The sequence below is a fragment of the Abramis brama genome, assembly GCF_963993115.1.
Source record: "Abramis brama genome assembly, chromosome: 25".
NCBI classification, from domain to species: Eukaryota; Metazoa; Chordata; class Actinopteri; order Cypriniformes; family Leuciscidae; genus Abramis; species Abramis brama.
Window position 1 is genome coordinate 27,686,065 of NC_139987.1, and position 23,596 is coordinate 27,709,660.

The 23,596-nt window shown below is 37.9% G+C and overlaps 1 protein-coding gene across 2 annotated transcripts in view; it reads right to left on the reverse strand.

Annotated features, from left to right (window-relative positions):
- The window catches only part of unc5cb (unc-5 netrin receptor Cb), a 203,978-nt gene that overhangs the window by 82,567 nt on the left and 97,815 nt on the right, over nucleotides 1-23,596 (reverse strand). For both annotated transcript variants that reach the window (XM_084103921.1, XM_084103920.1), the window contains exons 2-3: nucleotides 20,355-20,582; nucleotides 8,272-8,415 (exon numbers count right to left, since the gene is read on the reverse strand). In XM_084103921.1, coding sequence (XP_083960047.1) covers nucleotides 8,272-8,415; nucleotides 20,355-20,582 — 372 coding nt within the window. The remainder of the gene's footprint in view (nucleotides 1-8,271; nucleotides 8,416-20,354; nucleotides 20,583-23,596) is intronic.

A 23,596-nucleotide genomic window follows, 5' to 3' on the forward strand; every position in this document is an offset into this window, starting at 1 on the left:
AATTTCACATTTTCAAAAAAACATCACTTTTTTGATTTATAAGCCGTTTTCCTCATGGGGACCAAAAAATGTCCCCACACGATCAAGGATTTCGGATATTGCCATCCTTGTGGGGACATTTTGTCCCCATAATGTAGGGTTTACCAGGCCACACACACACACACACACACACACACTCACACACACACACACACACACACACAGTATATACAGTAGCTTTCATACATGTTTTAGTTCAAAGTGCTTTTTAAATAGTGTAGTAAATTTGACATATCAAATATTTATGAGACATATTTACAGTGGTCTGGCTGCTGATATAAAACTAAGCAGCATTGTGAATTATTACAGTGTTTTAATTTAATCTCAGTAAACCAGCAGAAACGCTGTTAGAGTTGTGAACGCATTCATTTATGAGAATCAGTTCTTTTGAACGGCCCGTTTTAATGAATCGTTACCAAAATGTATTCAAACATTCGTTAGCATCACTCAAAATTCACGTGGAACTGAACAGGCTGAAGGAAGAGTATATTTAATAACTTATATTTGAGTCAGAATATATACTATTCTACATAGAACAAATAAATAAGTCTAAGATTAACTACTTTACTTGCATCTACAATCAGTTTTTTGAAGCAACATTAGTTGTTTGGATGAAATGATGGAAAAAGTGTTTCATTATATATATATAACATAAAGTAGATTTATATAGAGTAGATTTTACCATGTTCTACTTGAATTAAACATTTTGAATCGACTTTTTAAAACTACAATGGTTGTTTGGATAAAATGACAAGAAACCAACACAGAATATCATCAGAAGGCCAGACATTAAAGATCTGTTTTAGTTATATCACCCAATGCTGTTTCCACATTAGAAAAAAAGTGTCCGAAACAGCTTTATCACACGGACATGAGCACTGCATGTCCACGTGTGTGTGTGTGTGTGTGTCGTCAGCGAGCGCATCGGGGGCCATTACAGTAATAGCTGGAGGTTTAAAGCGTGAGTCAGTCTCCGCTCGGCGCTGGGATTGGCAGTCTAAACAACTCAGTCCAATTACCAGCGATTTCATTCCATTACAGGCCTTCCCTCGAGGCCCGGTCGACACACACACACAATCGTGGCACAATTAATGTGTTGTTTTCTGACACACGTGAGCTTGAGACGACGGACTGTAAATCAGTCCGTCACTCACGCCAGTTCAGAGACTGGATTTCTGGCTTCTTTAGTAGTGAACACTGCAGTCGCTCTCAGTGTTATCTTGATGAATCAAAGAGGCCATCTTGTTTCAGGCTCTACTAGAACAGGTTTTCCTGCTTGAATGTTGATTATTCTCCTCATATTCTCCATTGTTGCGGCTCCTCTCTTCCCAGTCTATCAGTAACGCTCTGTTTACTTCCTGTCTCTATGAAGCCCCTCCTTCTGAAAAGCACACTGTGCTCTGATTGGTCGGCTGGAGCAGTGTGTCGTGATTGGTCGAGCGCTTTGAGTGTGTTTGGGAAATGCCCCGCCCCTTCCCATAACCGCCAGTTTAACACTACTAACTAACTCAACTAGGCCCCGCCCCTTTATTCTGCGTATTAATTATTATAATGAGGAATATTGTGACGTGTTCGTTCCCAGAAGAAACTCAAGACTACAATGGAGGCGTTTCAGGAGTTCAGAAACACTGACACTGATATAGAGAAGAACTGGAGCTTTTTCATGCTTTCATGCACACATTTTTCACAGATTCACATTTTTTAAAGTTTACACAGAGATGATAAAGTTTTAAAAGAAAAATCAAAACTTGCAAATTGGAACCTATTTCAAAGTTTGCGTTCTTGAGCCCCAAACACGTGCAAATGAACATCCAGAACGCATTAAATGTTTTCTGTTTTCAGTCGTGTTAGCGGCCTCTAAGTTAATAACTAATGATCTTTACAACAGAAGAGAATCAATCAAAACTAACTTTAGCTGGACAATATCTTTATTCTAGAGCTGCTGTAACGCCTAAACAATCTCTGTTACTGTAATTCCCTATTATAACTGTAAAGCTGCTTTGAAACAGTCTGTGTTGTTAAAGCGCTGTATAAATGAAGGAGACCTGACACAAACAGCAACATTTCACACTGAAGAAACGAAAGAGAGCACCTCGTTAAACGAAAACGAGGCACAGAAGTAAAGATGCTCGGGTCTGGAATGAGCTCACTGGCACTGCAGCTTGTGTTTTTCAGTCACTAATCGCATGTTCCTGTTACTGACTCATTACATCCTGGCAAACGTCCCGAGGAAAGTTTTCTCGTCCAATCTGTCTCCGAATAGTTTCCGAGTTTGAATCAGGCTTCTCCTCAATGCTCGTTCTGGTGTGTAAGCGCACTGGGTTTGTCATATTAAAGAAGTAGTTCACAATTTCCTGATAATTTACTCTCCTCCACGTCATCCAAGATGTTCATGTCTTTCTTTCTTCAGTTGAAAAGAAATTACGTTTTTTGAGGAAAACATTCCAGGATGTTTCTCCATATAGTGTCTTCAATGGGGTCCAACGGGTCGAAGGTCCAGATGTGAGTTTCAGTGCAGCTTCAAAGTCTCGACACGATCCAGCCGAGGAATAAGAGTCTTATCTAGACAAACCAGCGGACATTTATAACAAAATAAACATTTATATACTTTAACCACAAATGGTCGTCTTCCACTAGCTGTGATGCGACACACATTACATAATCAGGTTGAAAGGTCAATCGTGACGTAGAAGGAAGTAACATCCAATATTTACAAAGCGAGTGCAAAGACTAATCAAATGCCCTTTACAAAAAAAAAGGGAAAACAACGATGTCGGACGATTTTGAAGATTTTGAAAATCCGCCTACATCACGATTGACCTTTCAACCTGATTATGTAATGTGTGTCGCATCACAGCTAGTGCAAGACGACCATTTGTGGTTAAAAAGTATATAAATGTTTATTTGTTCTAAAATGTCCGCTGGTTTGTCTAGACAAGACTCTTATTCCTCGGCTGGATCGTGTCGAGACTTTGAAGCTGCACTGAAACTCACATCTGGACCTTCGACCCGTTGGACCCCATTGAAGACACTATATGGAGAAACACCCTGGAATGTTTTCCTCAAAAACCTTCATTTCTTTTCAACTGAAGAAAGAAAGACATGAACATCTTAGATGACGTGTGTGTGTGAGTAAATGATCAGGAAATTTTAATTCTGAAGTGAAATTCTCCTTCAATAGCGGTTGAACTGAGCGGCCCGATTTAAAGCACTTTGGGGGTCTTGACAAAATGCGATCCATATTTTGTGCCGTTCCAGGGCCAAAACCTGAGTGGTGAATAATGTACGGTAGAGCTGGACATGGTGGAAATGAGCAAACACACACGCTGAATTTATTACCGCCTCTAATGGGCAAAATGCATTACAATGCCATTTGTGATATGTAGCAGTACACAACCTTTCTGCTTATTATAAATTAATGCAAGGCTGGAGACGATAGATAGAGTCTCGATACGTGCAAGAACTCACATCAAACATTAATTGAAACTTCGGCTGCATAACAGAAAAAATAAACAAATTACAAGCATTTCACACTCGGCTGAATCTCACCAAAGGCCTCAAAGCTTCTGAAAGACAGAAGTCTCTTTTGCTCACCTGGAGAGTTAAAAACAGCACATATTTGAAACAGAAAACTTTACCGTCAACTTTCATCAGTTTAGTGCATTCTTGAATTAAAACTATATTTAATATATTAAGTCAATCATCAGTATTACTACAGTTAGTAAACTTGACTCTTTTCACTTGAGACTCTATGAACCCGCCCAGCAACCACCCAGAACACCCTAGCAACTGCTGGACAACAAAACAGGCAGAAAAAAGCTTTAAACTTCTTAGCAACGCCATAGCAACCACCCACAGTACCGTAGCAACCACCCAGAACACTGTACTGTAGCAACTGTTAAACAACAAAACAGGCGTAAAAAAGCTTTAAACTTCTTAGCAACGCCATAGCAACCAACCACAATACCCTAGTAACTCCATCGCAACAACTAAGAACACTAGCAACTGCTGGACAACAAAACAGGCAGAAAAAAGCTTTAAACATCTTAACGCTACATCAATCACAGTTCCCTAGAAGCCTCATAGCAACAACTCAGAACACTGCAGCAACTGCTGGACAACAAAATAGGCTGGAAAAAAGCTTTAAACTTCTTAGCAATGCCATAGCAACCACCCACAGTACCATAGAAACCTCATAGTAACAACCCAGAACACTGTAGCAACTGCTGTAAAATAAAACAGTTCAAAAACACCCTAGAAACTGCTTAGCAACGCCCTGGCAACACAATAGTGAGTTTTGCACAGGCAAGCATCACTCAGGTTTTCTTGCAATATTGAAAAACATTCAATATTTTATATAGCCTAATAAACATTCTAAATATGTTAAGTCAGTAAATCACAATTACTAGTGCTCATAGGGATCTAAACAAACCCCTAACATGCATTAAAACTCATTGTGTAACTCACAAACACCTAGTAAGCGCCTCAGCAACACCCTGGCAACCACCCAAATCACCATAGCAACATAGTACTTTTTCAAAAGAATGAAACACAAAAATTTCCTTTCAAAAATGTACAAAGTGGAGTTTACTTTGAGACCTGCCACTGTATAAACCTGAAACGAGAAGAGTTTACTGGAGATGTGTGAAACACACAACAGAACGTCTCCTGTTGGCTTCGGACAGAAGAATGGCTTCGGGGGAATTCATCACAGCTTGTGTTGGCTGAGATCATGACGGCTTCTCTCAGACACTAAAAGAGTCGTGGCCAGATCAGCTCTCAACCTCGACCACACTTGTGTTCGGCTGAACCCGGCGGGCACAGCTCAGCTCCCATGAGCCTCCTCTGCCAAGCTGCGCCCGCACACGTCGACGCATATGAAAACAATTACATTAATTGCATGTCTTTGGCTACTTGTGCTAAATTACACAAGGCAGTGAATTAAGGGCCATTTACATAGTTGAATTCTCCCGTCTCACCTCTGCTGAAGTGAAGCTGTGCATCTAGTGCTCAAATCCACCAAACGAGCCCTCGTTACACACACTGACAATGTGTCCAGAATAGCTGTCAAGCCTATGATTGCTGCATATATATATATATATATTACTGGTGTAACAATACTCTCATGTCACGATTCGATACATATCACGATACTGAACTCACAATGCGATATTATTGTGATACTCCAAGACATATGATAAAAGGTTAACAAAAGATTTACTGTTGATTAAAATGCTACATTTGATATTACATTGTGTGTGTAAATGAATAGGATGGACTTGGTGCTGAAACCCAAAGAACAATAGAGACACCAGAATAACAATATTCATGATTCTGAAGCTGAAAATACAGGATTATTTTAGATGAATATTCTTTATCTCTGTCACTGACTAGACATATTTAAAATAATTGTATAATGTAGGCCACTTTTTACTGGTAACATCAGATATTTGGCATTATCAGGACCCACAAATATTCCCCCATTGCATTATTATACATTATATTCAACATTATATATAGTAGTTTAATGTAGTACTGACACTAAAACTTCCTAACTATCCACAATATATATTATCACCATCCACGATACATATTGTTGCATTATTGTATTGCGATATATTGTGACACGACATATTGTTACACCCCTAATATTTATAGTATACCATGTACAGTATGCAAATATCCCATATGCATGACCTACTTGTGAAAGAAAGCATCCAGCAGGACAAGTATGAGTAGTACAGTATAGTAGTATGCTATCCTCTCTCTCTCTGGTCATATGTCTAGTTGAGTGTGTTGTGTCGAGGTAAATCACTGCTGTGTGTGAGTCCGTGTTTAACAGCATCTGTGTCCAGATCGAAGCTCGTCCCCTCATAACTCACGGTGGAAGTGGCGACGCGACACGCTCACAAATCACACTCGCAATTAATATCCTCAATGAGAGCGCAGAGCCTTCTACAGCTCCTGAACTTTATGGCGTTTCCATTGATCACCGTTCCACAACAACAAAACGCTGCTTATTTATCGCTCTGGAGTGTTACTCAGGCCCTGATTAAAACATCTGTCACATACAAGATGCTGAAAAGGGTAAATGATCACTGGTGTTTCCATTAGTCTCCAGAGAGAGAGAGAGCGAGAGAGAGAGAGAGAGAGAGAGAGAGAGAGAGAGAGAGAGAGAGAGCGAGAGAGAGAGAGAGAGAGAGAGAGAGAGAGAGAGAGAGAGAGAGAGCGAGAGAGAGAGAGAGAGAGCGAGAGTGAGAGAGAGAGAGAGCGAGAGAGAGAGAGAGAGAGAGAGAGAGAGAGAGAGAGCGCGCGGTCAGCGGAGCAAAGCCAGGACACTTGAATAGGGATTCATTTTGATTTGAATCAAAGGTCACAATGATTTAGGCGGAATGTGCTGTGGTAACACTGACCTGAGACCAGACTGACTGTAACTATCAGAATAACTTGAATAAATTGAATCAGAATAAGTTCCTCTTGCAGCATCTCTTCTCTTCTCTGATGATGTGGGCGGGGCAACCTGTCACTCACATGAGATCAGCCAATAGCAAACCACAACCATCCAATCAATTCCCCACGGACAAAATCAAGCCCCGCCCACCATTTGTTCTTGATCAAGAAGCGTTTCACTCGGATATACGTCACAATAGGGAAGAAAAGACTAGCACAACTATCGTTTCATGCCGACTTTAATGTAGTTCCTAGTTGTCTAATAAACCCGGCATTGTGCTTTACAAATATTGTTGACTCTTTTACAAATTGCTTTTTTTCCTCTTTTGTAAGTCGCTTTGGATAAAATAATCTGCTAAATGCATGCACTGCACTAAACAATAAACAAACAGCATGAACAGTGTAGTGTGACTCACAAACAAAAGAACCAATTTTTTAAACGAATCAATCAAAAGATTCACTTTATTGGTCTGAATTAGTCTTGCTGAATTCATTGGACTGATTTAAGCTAATTAGTCTAGTGAGTGACTTCCTGATATCCTGATTAACAAAGATTACCATTCTCAAAAAATGTTTATGTTATAATAAGTGGATTTTAATTGTAAAAAAAAACAAAAAAAACAATTTTAAGCGTGATTTTGAATGAGATTTCACTTATTGCATGTCATGGCTGGTTAGGATAAAAAGATGTGATTTATGACTTTTCGTTTTATTGCATTGCATTTCAGGTTATTGCACTGTCTAAAGTGGCGGTCACATGATTTTAAGCATGTGCAAATATTTCAGACAAATACGAGCAATAAAGAGTGTTTGTGAATAATTCTGATCAGCAGATTGTAGATGAATTATGACAGTAGAGGAGTACAGACATTGCACTGACACTGCTCTCACTACACGAGTCGAGGTGTTCACTGCTGGACGACTGCAGACACGGAGAACAACAATAAGATAATGTATTAGTGGTGTGTGTTCTCACCTCACCTGCACTGTTCATCTAGCGTGACTGAGTCATTTCACACAGCGAAGAGCATCTCTCATTCACACACACACACACACACACACACACTGAAGAGCTCCTCCATCTAAACTAAGAATGAGCGCCATGTTAGTACAGCAGAATCTGCTCCCAGCGTCTCTTTATGCTGAGAAAGGCTTGATCTCGTTCTGCCACGGCTCTCTGATGGAAAGTGACAAACAGAAAGGCTTGGAAATTCTGATCCAGGGTTAAATAAAAAAATAAAAACTAATAATAATAATAATAATATTATATGTATAATATAAAATAATAAATAAAATACTAAAAAATAAAATATTAGCTCAAAGGGCTAATATTAGCTGACAAAAAACTTTCTGAATCCCTGCTTTAATAAATCACATTCACTGAGTTGTTAGAGTGACTGAAGTGAACAAAACCCTTCTGGCGTCGCTGTATCGGTGTGTCTGTGTCTCAGTGTCTGCAACAGCGACCGTATCGAGACTATAGTGAGACACGGGACAGCTCGGGTTCTGCCTGTGGATATAAACTATTTAGGAAAAGGGTGGAGTCTGCATGAGGGATGCCAGATAAATTGTTGGAAAGAGTGAGATCAGCAGCTGTTTATAAACACAGAGCGCTGTGATTGGTGAGATTATAGATGCGTGCTTTTGTTTAGTAACACTAAACAGGGAAAATGACCACAAGAATGTAAATGTCACACAATTCAACGAAAGGAAACATCAGAATGAGTTTCTGTTTATGTCGGAGTTGTTAGTGTGTGTGTGTGTGTGTGTGTGTGGACTCACAGGCGATGCGGACGTGGGCCTTCCGGCTCTTGGTGGTTCCCGCTGAGCTCCAGGCTACACACTGACACCAGAAATCCTCCAGACCGAACAGTTCCTCCACTTGCTGACGGGTGATCTCGATACTGGCCTCCCGAACCACCAAACCTACACACACACACACACACACATAGAGTCACTGACACTGAGACATCGAGGTTCTGCAGTCAAACGCTCATACTCTTGACCTCTGGCTGTAATTCAAGTGTCTATATATATATATATACACAGTAGTCAACATTTGAAGTGGATCAAAAAAGTTCATCAAAGTTGTCCCAAGACAAGATCGGGTGTTGTTCAAAATTCATGTATAACTTTGATGAAAGGTTTTGATCCACTTCAAATGTTGACTACTATATATATATATAAACCCAGGCAGTTATTTCAGCTCTATCTCTATAAACAGGGAATGACTGAAAGATTGTTTGTCAAGATCACATGTTTAAGTAATAGAACTGATTTGCCACTATTTAATTAGATCAATAGTCAAGCCTTAGTGATTTTACCACACATCCTAACACCTCATAATCATGGTAAAATCAGAGTAATAAATGGCTCTTTAGCTCATATTTATCATAATGATATATTATACACTGAACAAAATTATAAACGCAACACTTTTGTTTTTGCCCCCATTTTTCATGAGCTGACTTTTTCTATGTACACAAAAAGCCTATTTCTCTCAAATATTGTTCACAAATCTGTCTAAATCTGTGTTAGTGAGCACTTCTCCTCTGCCGAGATAATCCATCCACCTCACAGGTGTGGCGTATCAAGATGCTGATTAGACAGCATGATTATTGCACAGGTGTGCCTTAGGCTGGCCACAATAAAAGGCCACTCTAAAATGTGCATCTGTATAATTATTTTATAATATACTTTTCTATATAAAGCTGCATTTTGTCATCATATCATAAAGATCAGCTGATTCTTCACTTCTACAACCTCCACATTCATCCGCACATCGCCATTTCTCCGTTCTCGTACCGTCTCTATCATTCCTTATACTTCACGTACATGCTTTAATTTGTGCCGTCACAGAACAGCACACGTCATAAACCCGTGAGGCTGAGGTGTGGAGATCATCATGAGAAGTGTGATGTACTGCGAGTGTGGAGCTCATCTGTGTTTGAGCAGATCGACTGCCAGGATGATTGAGCTGTTTTGAGTCTTTGGAAACGTCATGGCAGCCCGAATCCTGTTTGCTAAACTCCTCTGATTATTGTTCATCTGGCCGCTGGCCGCTCAACAAACCAACGTTTGCCTTCAGCCCGGATTCTCTTCTCGAAACGCTACATTACAAACCATGTCTTCATTCTTTATGCCTTTAGCCTTCTATATTTCATCATTTATGGCGAGGATACAGAGATGCAGAGCGTCTAATCGAACCAGAAACATTAAACACTGTCTCTGGATGTCTCTGAATCGGTCTGAGAGAGTGTGTGTCGGTGTGAGTCGAGCCCAACGTTCTGATTGGGTCGTTTTCGGGCACAGGTTCTGATTGGGTTGTTTTCGGGCACAGGTTCTGATTGGGTCGTTTCGGGCACAGGTTCTGATTGGGTTGTTTTCGGGCACAGGTTCTGATTGGGTCGTTTTCGGGCACAGGTTCTGATTGGGTCGTTTCGGGCACAGGTTCTGATTGGGTCGTTTTGGGCACAGGTTCTGATTGGGTCATTTTCGGGCACAGGATCTGATTGGGTCGTTTCAGGGCACAGGTTCTGATTGTGTCATTTCAAGCACAGGTTCTGATTGGGTCGTTTCGGGCACAGGTTCTGATTGGGTCATTTCGGGCACAAGTTCTGATTGGGTCCTTTCGGGCACAGGTTCTGATTGGGTCGTTTCGGGCACAGGATCTGATTGGGTCGTTTCGGGCACAGGTTCTGATTGGGTCATTTCGGGCACAAGTTCTGATTGGGTCCTTTCGGGCACAGGTTCTGATTGGGTCGTTTCGGGCACAGGATCTGATTGGGTCGTTTCGGGCACAGGATCTGATTGGGTCGTTTCGGGCACAGGTTCTGATTGGGTCGTTTCGGGCACAGGTTCTGATTGGGTCGTTTCGGGCACAGGTTCTGATTGGGTTGCATTGCCAGCAGCAGCAGCCTGAGCCATAAAGCCACAGTAATCCTCTATGCAAATGTGGCTTCTCTGCTCTCCTACATACTAATTGCTTGTTGCTTCATCTGCAGACATTTACGATCACATGTGCCGTTAACTCCCTCACAACAAAGATAAACTAAGACATTTTAGACATTTTTAGACATGCAAAATGTTAACGTTCATGTTAAAAGGTCCTGCAGTGTGCACAAATCCACTTTTAAAAGTACAAATTCATATACAAGCTCATAAAACTGAATACATTATAATTATAAAAAGAACAAATAAAAATAATTATTAAAAATATTTAAAATAATAGTAAAATAATAAAAATAATGATAAAATAATAAATCACTATAAAATATAAAAATACATAACTTTTATTCCAAAGAAAAAAAATAGATTACAATAAATATATTACAATAAATATAATATAAAATAAAACAAATAAAACCTACACATATATATATATATATAATAAATACATATATTATATACATATAAAAACTATATTTATGTATATTTAAATGTATAAAAAAATATGTTTTTACATTTTTATTTACAAAAAAATATAAATTATAAAAATATATATATATATATATATATATATATATATAAAATTATATTTATTTGTGTATTTAAATTTATAATTAAATGTAATAAATATTTATACACTTATTATACATTGCATACACACACACAGACACAGACACACATATATATAGTAAAATCCCATTCAGGGAGGCTCCATTGTGGTGTTGAACACACACTTTTCATCGTTCAGTCAACTCAATATACTGTACATACTCATATAGTTTAACTCAGAAATAAAGTAAAATGAGTTGCAAACACTGATGTTCTATTCTAAACCCAGATCTGAAACAATACAGCAGTTTTTGTCCATCAAATACAGTTACATGCAGTAGAAATGAACACAAACAGGCTTGTATTCTCTCTCCAACACAGGCAGAGTTATTTACCGCTTATTAGCATTAGGAATCTAGCGCTGGCACTGAAATTACATTCTTAATGCGCTGAATACAGTCAGCTCGCCTGCTCACATTTCTCACACATTTTTTCTGTCCTCCAAAGCCAACAAAGACTCTAACTTGGCATTATATTTACATCAAAAATGCATTATATTGGAAGCTACAATGTAGAATGGCTTTATTGGAAACGCATCGTTCATATGCAACTGAGTTATTCCCGAGGCCGTCATCTAGCATTCATTCAACTACTCGCAAATTCTCATTTCAGATGTTCATGTGTGACACAAAAGAGGGCGAGACATCAAAGCCTTCCCTGGAAATGATCACGATGCGAGAGACATGTTTGATTTGCGGGTCGAGCCCGTGGGAACGGCACCTCTACCAACCCAACCCTGCTCACTGACCCAAGCACAATTGACCTTGTTTATGAGCCGTTATGAGCATCAATAATTAAAGCTGTGTTTGCTGGAGCTTCAGCCCTCGTCATACAGAGCTGAGGAATAATCACTGTGAAGATTACAGATGCATTACCTACTGATTAAACTTTAAAAACATATATATTTTTTAATCATGGCATTGTTATGATTAGGACAATAATAAATAATAATTTATCATATTTTATTATATATAATATTTACGATACAAAATTACAGAGCAGAGAAATAATATCAATGTGTAAAAGTACCTAACTAATTAAATCCGCATTCTTCAAAAATAAATCATTGCATTGTTTTGAGGCGTATAATAAATAATAATATTTTATTATTTATAATAATATTTACGATACAATTTTTTTTTCAAACATTTAAAAATTCTAAAAAAATTCTACTGTACATTATAATATTTGTAAAAATTATAATATTAAAATAATCTGGATGAAGCAGTGTTAATGTAATAATGTAAGTATTATGTAATAATAATAATCATAAATAATAAAATATTAATTATAACATTATGAAATATAAAAAATATAAATTCATTATTAAGCAATTAATAATTATTACATATAAATTATAAAGTGATATTATATTTAATTGTATAATATATATACTTTTAAAATTCATATAATAATGACTATTATATTCATATAAAACTTGATTTTAAATATAACTTATAAAATTATATGTAAAAAATAAATTTCAAATAAATTATTAAATTATATTTAAAAACAAATTTTAAATATAAATATATGATGTCATATATTTAAAAAGAGATTTCAAATATAATATAAGTTAAATGTATCAACTTTATCAGCTATCATACCGATTCTCAATAGGGGTGCACCGATCCGATATTAGGATCGGATATCGGCCGCGATACTGATAAAATAGCTGGATCGGGGATCGGAAAAAATAACAGATTTTTTTTTTTTTTTTTTCGTCGTCGCAGCAGAACCTACATCATTCGTCAGCTTCACGTGTGTCGCATGCTAGAAGCAACATGGAGCGAGCCAGAGGCCGTTTCTCAATACCAAGTATGCAAACTTCGGACTTGCGTCCGTCCTTGGTAGTTCGGACTTGCCAAGTTCGACTCAGGAGAACGAACTCCCGAGGACGAGAGGACGCGAGTCCGGTTATTCTGCTAATGGAACAGCAGCGCTCTTGATCGCGTCACTCAGCTCGCTCTGGCTACTCCGGTCATCTCTTTATGTATATTTTAGCCAACAATAAAACGAAGTATGTTATAAAACACCACTCAACACCACTCAAAAATCTTAAACATATTAATGGCCACATAAATGTGGTTCAGGCAAACACGTACATTGATTATCTTTACTGCATATATTTATAACACGAAATATAATACACAACCCTGCTTCTTTATGTTTTCATTTTTAAAAATATGAAACATAATGATCATTAAAACTGACATTTAAATTTGCCATAGCTAATTAAGTGAGCATTCACAGGTCATGTTTGTGATGGTGGTGTGACACTGCACTACATTACAATGTTTGGTTATTATTATTTGTATGTGTGATCAAGTTGTTGTTCGACCAACTTTTTATTTTTTTATTCTCAGGTTCAGCTGCTATGTTGCATTTTAAATTCCTGTTTGCAGGACTTTGCACTTTATATTTTTACATGTTTACAATTTTTGGAAACTGTCAGATTACTATTGTATGTTTGACCAATACACTGTTTTTTTGTTTCCACTGCTACATTTTATTTTTTTTTACATTTATTTAAAGAAGTTTGATTATATTCTATTTTCGATTTGAATGCACAATTGTTTTTTAAATAAATAAGAATTCAACACATTACATACATCTGTTATTTTGTCTTAGTTATGTTTAGTTAGTAAAGTCTGGTGCCTTTAGTCTCTTCAAGGAAGGTATAAGGTGGAAGGTATACAGTTTATTATTAATTCAACTATAGTATCGGATCGGTATCGGGTATCGACAGATACACAAAGCCCAGGCATCGGTATCGGGACTGAAAAAGTCGGATCGGTGCACCCCTAATTCTCAATCGTCACTTCAATATAACAAAATGATTGGCTAGTTAAGCGAAATCGTTGCCTTTAAAGCTGCAATAAATCCCGAGCGTTCAGCTCACCGGCGACCTCCTGAACGCCACGCTCTTATTACTGCAGAAATGATGATGAAATAATTTTCCTGCCTGTCATACATTATGTCTGATCTGTCTTCTCCTCTGTTTGACATGATGCATTATTGATGTGCAATCATCATCATCCTCATCATCACAGGCTCTGGCCTCTTCTTCATCGATCTGGTGGATCACGGTGAAGGGAGTGTCTCGATTAGCGCTTCACGTCATCACTCAAGTCTGTGGTGTGCATTACATCGCTGTAGCGACATATAATTAACTTAGCCTGCTTTGTAGCAATCAATGTCGCTGGCCTCAGGAGATTAACATCAGTGATGCTTCAGTTCAGAAGATGCTCACCTGCCCTCCATCATCCCTCGCTCGCCTGTGTACACGCAAGGACTGAGAGATGAGACTGACGTTACCTTTTTCCCAGGAGCACATCGGATTATAATATGAAAAATGTAGTGCATAAAGAACTTTAGGGGATATACGAGGAGGGATACGGAGACACTTACAAACCAAATTATTTAACTTACTTTAAAACAAAAAGTACAGCTTTAAACTGTATTTATTTAATAATTGTGGAATTATTGAAATTGAAATTATTGAAATTGTTAACATTGAAATTATTTTAAATTCTTAAGATAATTTCTTAAACATTGAATTAAATGCCAGGTAATAACCAAAATATCCAATAATAGGGTTAATTCAGGATAATTGGGAGGGACATCTCAATGGCAAAAAGGGACCAGAATAAATGTTCTGCATAACGCAGGATATTTAATTATAAACAAGCCTGCAATACTCAAGGGCTCTTATTTTGAAATGTCTACTGCTTCCAGCTGCTCAAACATTAAATATGCATCTGACAACCATCTAAAACATGCAACAATACAGAGAACATACAGAAAACACTGTCATAATTCACCAGCACAACAGTGGATCGTCAGGAATCATATGTGCGGTATTCACTGATTGCGAACTGAGATTGAGAACGAGCAACAACGTGTTTTTACTTTGAACGTGCAGCGCTCACATACTGATTTTATTAAATTATTGCCTTTGGGGGTTTAATAATTCATTTAAGGCATTTCACAATTACTGTCTTCATTATGGAAGCTTGTTTCCGCCACAGAATAAAAAATAAAAAAGGTTATTGCGACTTTTTATCTCACAATTCTTAAGTTTTTTTCTCAATTGTGAATTTATATTTCCCAATTCTGACTTTATATTTCGCAATTCTGACTTTATATCACGCAATTCTGACTTTATATCTTGCAATTCTGACTTTATATCTCGCAATTCTGACTTTATATCACGCAATTCTGACTTTATATCTCGCAATTATGACTTTATAACACAATTGCGACTTTATATTTCGCAATTATGACTTTATATCTCGCAATTATGACTTTATATCTCGCAATTATGACTTTATAACACAATTGCGACTTTATATTTCGCAATTATGACTTTATATCTCGCAATTATGACTTTATATCTCGCAATTATGACTTTATAACACAATTGCGACTATATTTCGCAATTCTGACTTTATAACACACAATTGCAACTTTATATCTCACAATTCTGACTTTATTCTGAGAAATGACTTTATAACACAATTGCAACTTTATATTTCGCAATTCTGACTTTATATCTTGCAATTATAACTTTATAACACACAATTGCAACTTTATATCATGAAATTCTGACTTTATAACACAACTGTGACTTTATATCACGCATTTATAAATTCTTTATTCTGAATTTATAACTCGTAATTGCGAAGTATATTACTCAATTCTGAGATAAAAAGTCAGAATTGCGAGATGTAAACTCAAAAAAAAAAAAAGTTTAATTATCTTTTCTAATGTTTTATTCTATGGCGAAAACAAGCTTCCATACTTCAGGCCCCAAATTTAAGACCTCAAAAAACAAACATTACAAACAAACATGTAACTTTTGTTACAACATTTATGACATTTTATCCTTTTTATGACCTTAAATTTGTTTGTTTTAAAAAGAAAATTATTTGCACACGCACTCCTAAATACAGTTTGCATACATCTACTTTCATTTGCAAATGTGAGCGAAATGCCCGATCCCTGATATTTAAGCCTTATTATGGCCTTATATTTGAAAAAGAAGAAGCTGAATTTAAGTGAGATTGACACTGATGGCAAAAGCACGAAATTGGCGCATTCCCATTTACTCCTGGTGGCCGTTTCGTGTGGTGAGCGACGTAATTAAACACGGCGGGTGAAAAACACACGGCTCGGAGGAAACAAATCGACTGCCATCCATCTTGCTTCCACCCGTGTCATTCCTAAGTGCAATAGCTCACGCCAACCGAACGGGCCGGAATTAAAACTGGCCGACACCCATAGAAATAATTCAGATGAACGCGCGAGTCGCTATAAATAGATGCGATCCTGAAAACCCCATCAGTAAATGTGAGTTCAGAGGCGCGGATGAGTGTTTAAGAGGCCGGATCAATAGGAGAACATTTGAGTAGGTGTTTCTCCTCAAAGCGACTCCATTGCCTTCCAGAGAAATCCATTTGCAGTGAGCTAATGATCTGCTGCGCAGTAAGAAAAGTCTTTCTTTATTTATTTTGGGGACAGCAGGCTGGAGCCGAGTGGCTGGCACTGATAACTACCCGTCTCTGCTTGAGCCCGGCATAAAGTGTCTGTTAATCTGCCTCTCTGACCAAACACACAACCAAAACGAGAGCGAGAGACACCGATAACAAGACAGAGAGAGAGAGGGGGGGAGGGAGAGAGATTGTGACCATCAGATCAAGTTTCCGTCAGCTCAAATAGCTATTGACCAGCCCAACCAGCCTCTATCTGCGGCTCTTTTCTGTCAATCAGGGGAAATTAGAGAGCGCTGAGGAGAGAGAGAGAGAGAGAACAGCGAGGAAATGACCAGAACTGCATCCAGCTGTCAAAATGTGCACTGATACGTTGAAATGTTTTTGTTTTAATATAGTAATAATTAACTGTAATTTTACTTTAACTCATTTTTTTTAACAAACTGTCAAAAAATTGAAAATAAAAAATTAACATTTTAAAATGTATATAGAGGCACTGACGTCAGTTTCCCGAAATTGCAGTGATTTATTTGCTTCTCTGTTCTGTATCTTTCAGGAGTCTGTAAAAATATACCTCAGATTTCTGGTCAAATCTATTTATACAGTCAATCTCAAAGCTCTTTCCCGTTTTAGATGCGTTTCGTGTGTTTTTCGCAGCATTCACGCTGAAAACAAATGCTGCCACAGTCACGTGACGTCACACACGTACCCTCTATAGAGAGAGAAGCATAAAGCTCAGGTGAACTCATACTTGCGCTCTTAGCACACAAACTCCTCAGACATTCAGGGACGCGAGCCGATACTCAGTGTTAACCTCATCTTCGTCAATGTCGCGGCTAAGAAAACTCTCGACAGGATGATTGAAAATCAGTTTGCCTGAGCTAAAGCTTAAACCCCAATACACAGATCAAGATTTTATTTCCTCTCAGCTTTTCCATTAAATTCAATTTGCATGTCTGAAAGATGTTTTTGTGCTAAGTTTTAGCTGGTCTCTTCTCTGAAGCACAATGGTCAGTGTGTGTGTGAGAGAATCAAACACCCGAGGGCTCTGGAGCCATTACACACGACACGGCTCCTTTGATTGGTTGCATTCAGCTGCCAAAAAAGGGAAATTGAGTTGTCGCCACTAGCGCACAGGTAGCAATCACACTCTTCGGCGTTCAGTGCCGCGTCCCTATTGAACGGCTGGATATTAAATCCCCACAGACACACACATGTGCACACGCCAGTATTGTCCATTTATTTCTAGCCCAGCATCACTACGATCCTCCTGCTGGATTCAATAAACGCTGAATTCAAGAAGACATGGCACACAGGCCTATTTTATCACAGCAAACTACAATTTCAGAACAGCTAAACTCCAGCAACAACTAAAAAAAGTGATATTTAGTGATTAATTGTTAAAAAAGGTTAAAAAAAAAAAAAAAAAGTAATTTAAAAAAATTATATTAGGGATTTTATTAAGAATATACTGAATATATATATATATATATATTAGTGCTGTCAATCGATTAAAAAATTAACTAGATTAATCACACATTTTTTCTGTGATTAATCTCGATTAATCGCAAGTAAAAACACTTACGTTTTTATACGTTTTTAATATATTTTAGAATGTAAAAATGTCACAGTTAATCTCCAGAATAATGTAAAAACAACATAAATGCTGTACATTTTAAATACTTGTTTGAATGAAGGCCAGTATCACTTATACTAATACAGCTACTGATGTCTCAATAAAAATGATTTTTTTTCCCCCAAATTTTAATATAGCTTTATTATAGTTATAGCTAAAGGATGACTGAAAAATGGATGCTGTGTTAATTGCGTTAAATATTTAAACGCATTAAACTGGACAAAAATGAATCGCATTCATATTAACGTTGACAGCACTAATATATATATAATTCTAGAATAAGTCTATAAGTCTAAAATAATTCAGTATTTTCAGCTTCAGAATCATGAATATTGTTATTCTGGTGTCTCTATTGTTCTTTGGGTTTCAGCACCAAGTCCATCATATTCATTTACACACACAATGTAATATCAAATTTAGCATTTTAATCAACATTTTTTGTTAACCTTTTATCATATGTCTTGGAGTATCGCAATAATTATTGTATCGTGAGTTCAGTATCGTGATATGTATCTAATCGTGACATGAGGGTCTCGTTACACCCCTAATATATATATATATATATCTCCTGTGTGAATGTACAGTAGTTGTTTGGACTGAAATAGCTCTTCAGTTCTAGAGGTGCCAGAGGCTCCCGTCTCCCGAATGTCGTCATCACAGGAAACAGCAAAACAGAGCAAAACATGATAAAATGAGCCGAGAGACGCTGAACTCTTCAGAGCGAGAGAAACACAGATGAGACACGAGCGAGACGGAGAGAAACACAACAGTTGAAAGCGACCTCCTGAAGCGCTTCGTAACTGCAGAGGACGAGCCACATCTCTCATGTTGCGGATCTCTCTGCCTCGCGTCCCACGAGTGATTGTTACCAAGGGTTTGTGTGAAAGAAGTGTGTCAGACAGAAGATCTCGGCATCAAAACCTGGAGTCCTAATGATGTCCGTGTCCCAGACGCCAGGCGCAAAACAAACCCGTCTTACGCTGGCTTTACGGGCTTCTCTTAGCGGAGTTTAACAAGGCTGAGAATTCCTCTCGTTACAGGCTGGAGGAAAGTGGGGGACATTGTAAAAAGTCTCCTGAATTATTCATTTGCGTGATTTTCCCCACTTTAAGACTCGACCGGCTGAGGAACGAGAGATGCTGTGTGAGGGTTGCATGATATATCAAAATAAAAGCGATACTGCAACATGGCTTGGTGCGATTGTCAACTTGCACAATCTGTGATTTAGTTGAGTAAATATATGCACTGCCGGATACAGACTGCATGCGTGTAAATGAAAGACAGTCCGCGCTTCACTCTGAAACCGGCAGCGCATATTTTATGTGTCGCAACTGGACAAAATAAAAGTTTTGGTTTACTGTTTGAAATGAAGAAATTAAGATATAGAATAAGTATATTGGTATTGTAATTTCACAAAAAATGTAAATTATTTTTATGACTTGATTTTTTTTATTTAGTATTATTACAATATATTTCTTATTGTTTAATATTTTATTTTATAATAAATCACAATAAAATTATATATATATAAAATTATAATAATAAAAATACATTTATTTTATAACTTGATTTTTTTATTTAACAGTACAATAGTATTACTACAATATATTTCTTATTTTGTTTAATATTTTATTTAATAATAATCACAATAAAATAATATATCTAAAATTATAATGATTAAAATACAATTATTTTTATGACTTGATTTTTTTATTTTACAGTACAATAGTATTATTACAATATATTTCCTGTTTTGTTTTAATAATAATAATAATAATAATAATAATAATCCATAATTACTATTTTATAGTCATATCGAATTGGCCAAAAAACAGTGTTATTTGGCCTATGAAAACTCAAATGGAAAGAGTTTTTTTTTTTAAATCTGTTAACTTGGAAAATGAAAAAGGGTTTGAGTTGATTCTTAAAAAATAAGCAAAAGTTTTTACCAAATCATTTAGGATTTTGCACTCAAAAATATCTTCAGAATGAAAAGAAATATTTCTGCCTTTTAAAAATTCTAATAAAAAATAAAAAACAGCTATTCAAGGCATCTGGGGAAATGTCCTGGGTTTTTTCATACCGCACTGTCAGTTTTGCAATGCTAATGCTGTCTTATTCATGTGTGTGTGCTTTTCTCTCTGGATTGCCCAGCCCTCCCAAGCCCCGGCTCCACTAACCGGAGGTCTCGTCCACGCGCTCCTCCACCGTGTGCTCCTTCTGATGGACCCACTCGCTGTTGCACTTGAAGTAGATCTGCGTGGCCGGCGTGGCCTTGCAGTAAAGGTTGACGGGCTTGTTCTTCACGATGTACGCCTCCTCCGGCTCCATCAGAAAGTGCGGGAGAGGCTCGGGCGGGTCCGAGGGGAACGTCTCCGGGAGCTCGCCCAATCCCAGATAGTCATCATCTACAGAGGGAAGAGAAGAGGAGAAGGAGTGTTGATGGGTGTTTTATAGGGATTGTTGGTGTGCATGTGTTCGCCTGCGAGGCTGATGGGATGTGAGCTACTGTTCGACAGCTAAAGCTAAAGAGAAACACATGCAGGCGTACTGTAATCAAATGCAGGTTCTGCGTGCAAGGAAAGAAATGTATTCCAACAGGCGTGTGGGCCCGTTATACACGAAACACACACACTTTCAAAACATTCCTCTACTGTTTCTCTACAATAGACAGACAGATAGAGAGAGAGAGAGAGAGAGAGAGAGAGAGAGAGAGAGAGATAGATAGATAGATAGATAGATAGATAGATAGATAGATAAAGAGAGATAGATAGATAGATAGATAGATAGATAGATAGATAGAGAGATAGAGAGAGATAGATAGATAGATAGATAGATAGATAGATAGAGACAAAGAGAGATAGATAGATAGATAGATAGATAGATAGATAGATAGATAGATAGATAGATAGAGAGAGAGAGATAGATAGTTAGATAGAGAGAGAGAGAGAGAGAGAGATAGATAGATAGATAGATAGATAGATAGATAGAGTTAGATAGAGAGAGAGAGAGAGATAGATAGATAAAGAGAGATAGATAGATAGATAGATAGATAGATAAAGAGAGATAGATAGATAGATAGATAGAGTTAGATAGAGAGAGAGAGATAGATAAAGAGAGATAGATAGATAGATAGATAGATAAAGAGAAATAGATAGATAGATAGATAAAGAGAGATAGATAGATAGATAGAGACATAAATGACATGCAAAACATTAAGAAAACAACTTAGAAAATTATCAAATCTGAAACATAAAGAACCAAACAACACTGAGATAAGAACTGAATACTTTTCTAAACTAAAAATATATAAAGACACAATTAGAGTGAAAAAGCAACACCATCTGACCAAAAATATAGAAGAATTAGAACATTCAATAAATCAGAATCAGTTCTGGGATATGTGGAACAATCTGAGCACGACGAAACCACAAGACCTGCCAATACAAGATGGAGAAATTTGGACAAATCACTTTGAAAACTTATATAAAGAAATCCCATCAAACCAACTTAATGATAATTATAATCTGATCAAACAAAATCTACAAACTCTTGAAGAGACAATTAAAAATAATCAAAATCCACTTGACTTCCCAATTACACACGAAGAATTGACAAACAAACTCAAAAGCCAGAAAGGAAAGAAATCTTGTGGTCCTGACGGCATTCTAGGAGAGATGCTGAAACACAGCACACCTGAGCTGCAGGCGGCCGTGCTCAAACTGTTCAACACTGTACTTAGTTCAGGCTGTTTTCCTGACATCTGGAGCCAAGGACTTATTACCCCAATTCATAAGAGTGGAGATAAATTGGACCCTAATAATTTCAGAGGCATTTGTGTGAGCAGTAATCTGGGGAAGTTATTTAGCAGTATTTTAAACAATAGAATTGTAAGCCTCCTTAACGAACACAATGTCCTGAGCTCGAGTCAGATTGGCTTCGTTCCAAATCACAGAACTACTGACCACATTTACACCCTACACACCCTAATCCATAAACACGTAAAACAGACCAAAAACGGAAAAATATTTGCATGCTTTGTCGATTTCAAAAAAGCATTTGACTCTATTTGGCACAACGGATTATATTACAAACTTTTACAAAGTGGTGTAGGGGGTAAAGTTTATGACACTATAAAATCAATGTATTCGAACAACAAATGTGCAATACGAATTGGCAACAAACACACAGAATTCTTCACCCAGAAAAGAGGAGTGCGGCAGGGCTGTGGGCTGAGTCCAACGCTGTTTAACATCTACATTAATGAGCTAGCGGTGCAGCTGGAGCAGTCTACGGGCCCTGGACTCACTCTACAGGACAGGAGCATCAAGCTCTTGCTGTATGCAGACGACCTGGTGCTGCTGTCACCCACTGCACAGGGACTACAGCAGCACCTGGACCTGCTGGAGAACTACTGCCAGAACTGGGCCCTGGCAGTCAACCTCACCAAGACCAACATTATGGTCTTTCAGAAGAAGCCCAGATGTCAGGAACACAGATACCAGTTCAGCCTAGGCAGCACCGCCCTAGAGCACACGATGCAGTACACTTACCTCGGCCTGGTCATCACTGCATCGGGGAGCTTCAGTGTGGCAGTGAATGCTCTTAAAGATAAAGCTCGAAGAGCTCTGTACGCAATTAAGAAAAAATTCCAAAACATTCAATTACCGATTCCAATCTGGTGTAAAATCTTTGATAGTGTGATTCAGCCCATTGCGCTGTATGGAAGTGAGGTTTGGGGTCCACTCAGTGATCAGAGCTACACTAGATGGGACAGACATCCAACAGAAGCCCTACACACTGAATTCTGCAAAATGATTCTGAAACTACAAAGGAAAACACCCAATAATGCATGTAGGGCAGAATTAGGCCGATTCCCATTGATTATCAATATACAAAAAAGATCCCTCAAATTCTGGATGCATCTAAAATCAAGTCCCACAGAATCGCTACATTTTAAAGCACTACAAACCCAAGAACTGAACCCCGAAAAGAGTCCTCTCAGTCAGCTGGTTCTGAGACTCACTAACCAGACTAACCCTACTAACACTAACCAGTCTCAGACCAGCACTGCTTCTCACACTAACATCAGGACAAACCAAATTATCAAACAGTCTAAAAATACATATCTGGAACATTGGGACCAGGAAACTAAAACACAAAGTAAATTACAATTCTATCGAAATCTGAAATCAAATTATGAACTGGAAGAATATCTCCAGAGTGTGAGAGACACAAAGCAGAGACGGATCCTGAGCCGGTACAGGCTGAGTGAACACAGTCTCGCCATCGAGACGGGCAGACACAGGAAGAGCTGGTTACCCCGAGAGCAGAGGGTGTGTGTTCACTGCAGGACAGGAGAGGTCGAGACAGAGACGCACTTCCTCCTTCACTGTCACAAATACAGTTCAGTCAGAGAACT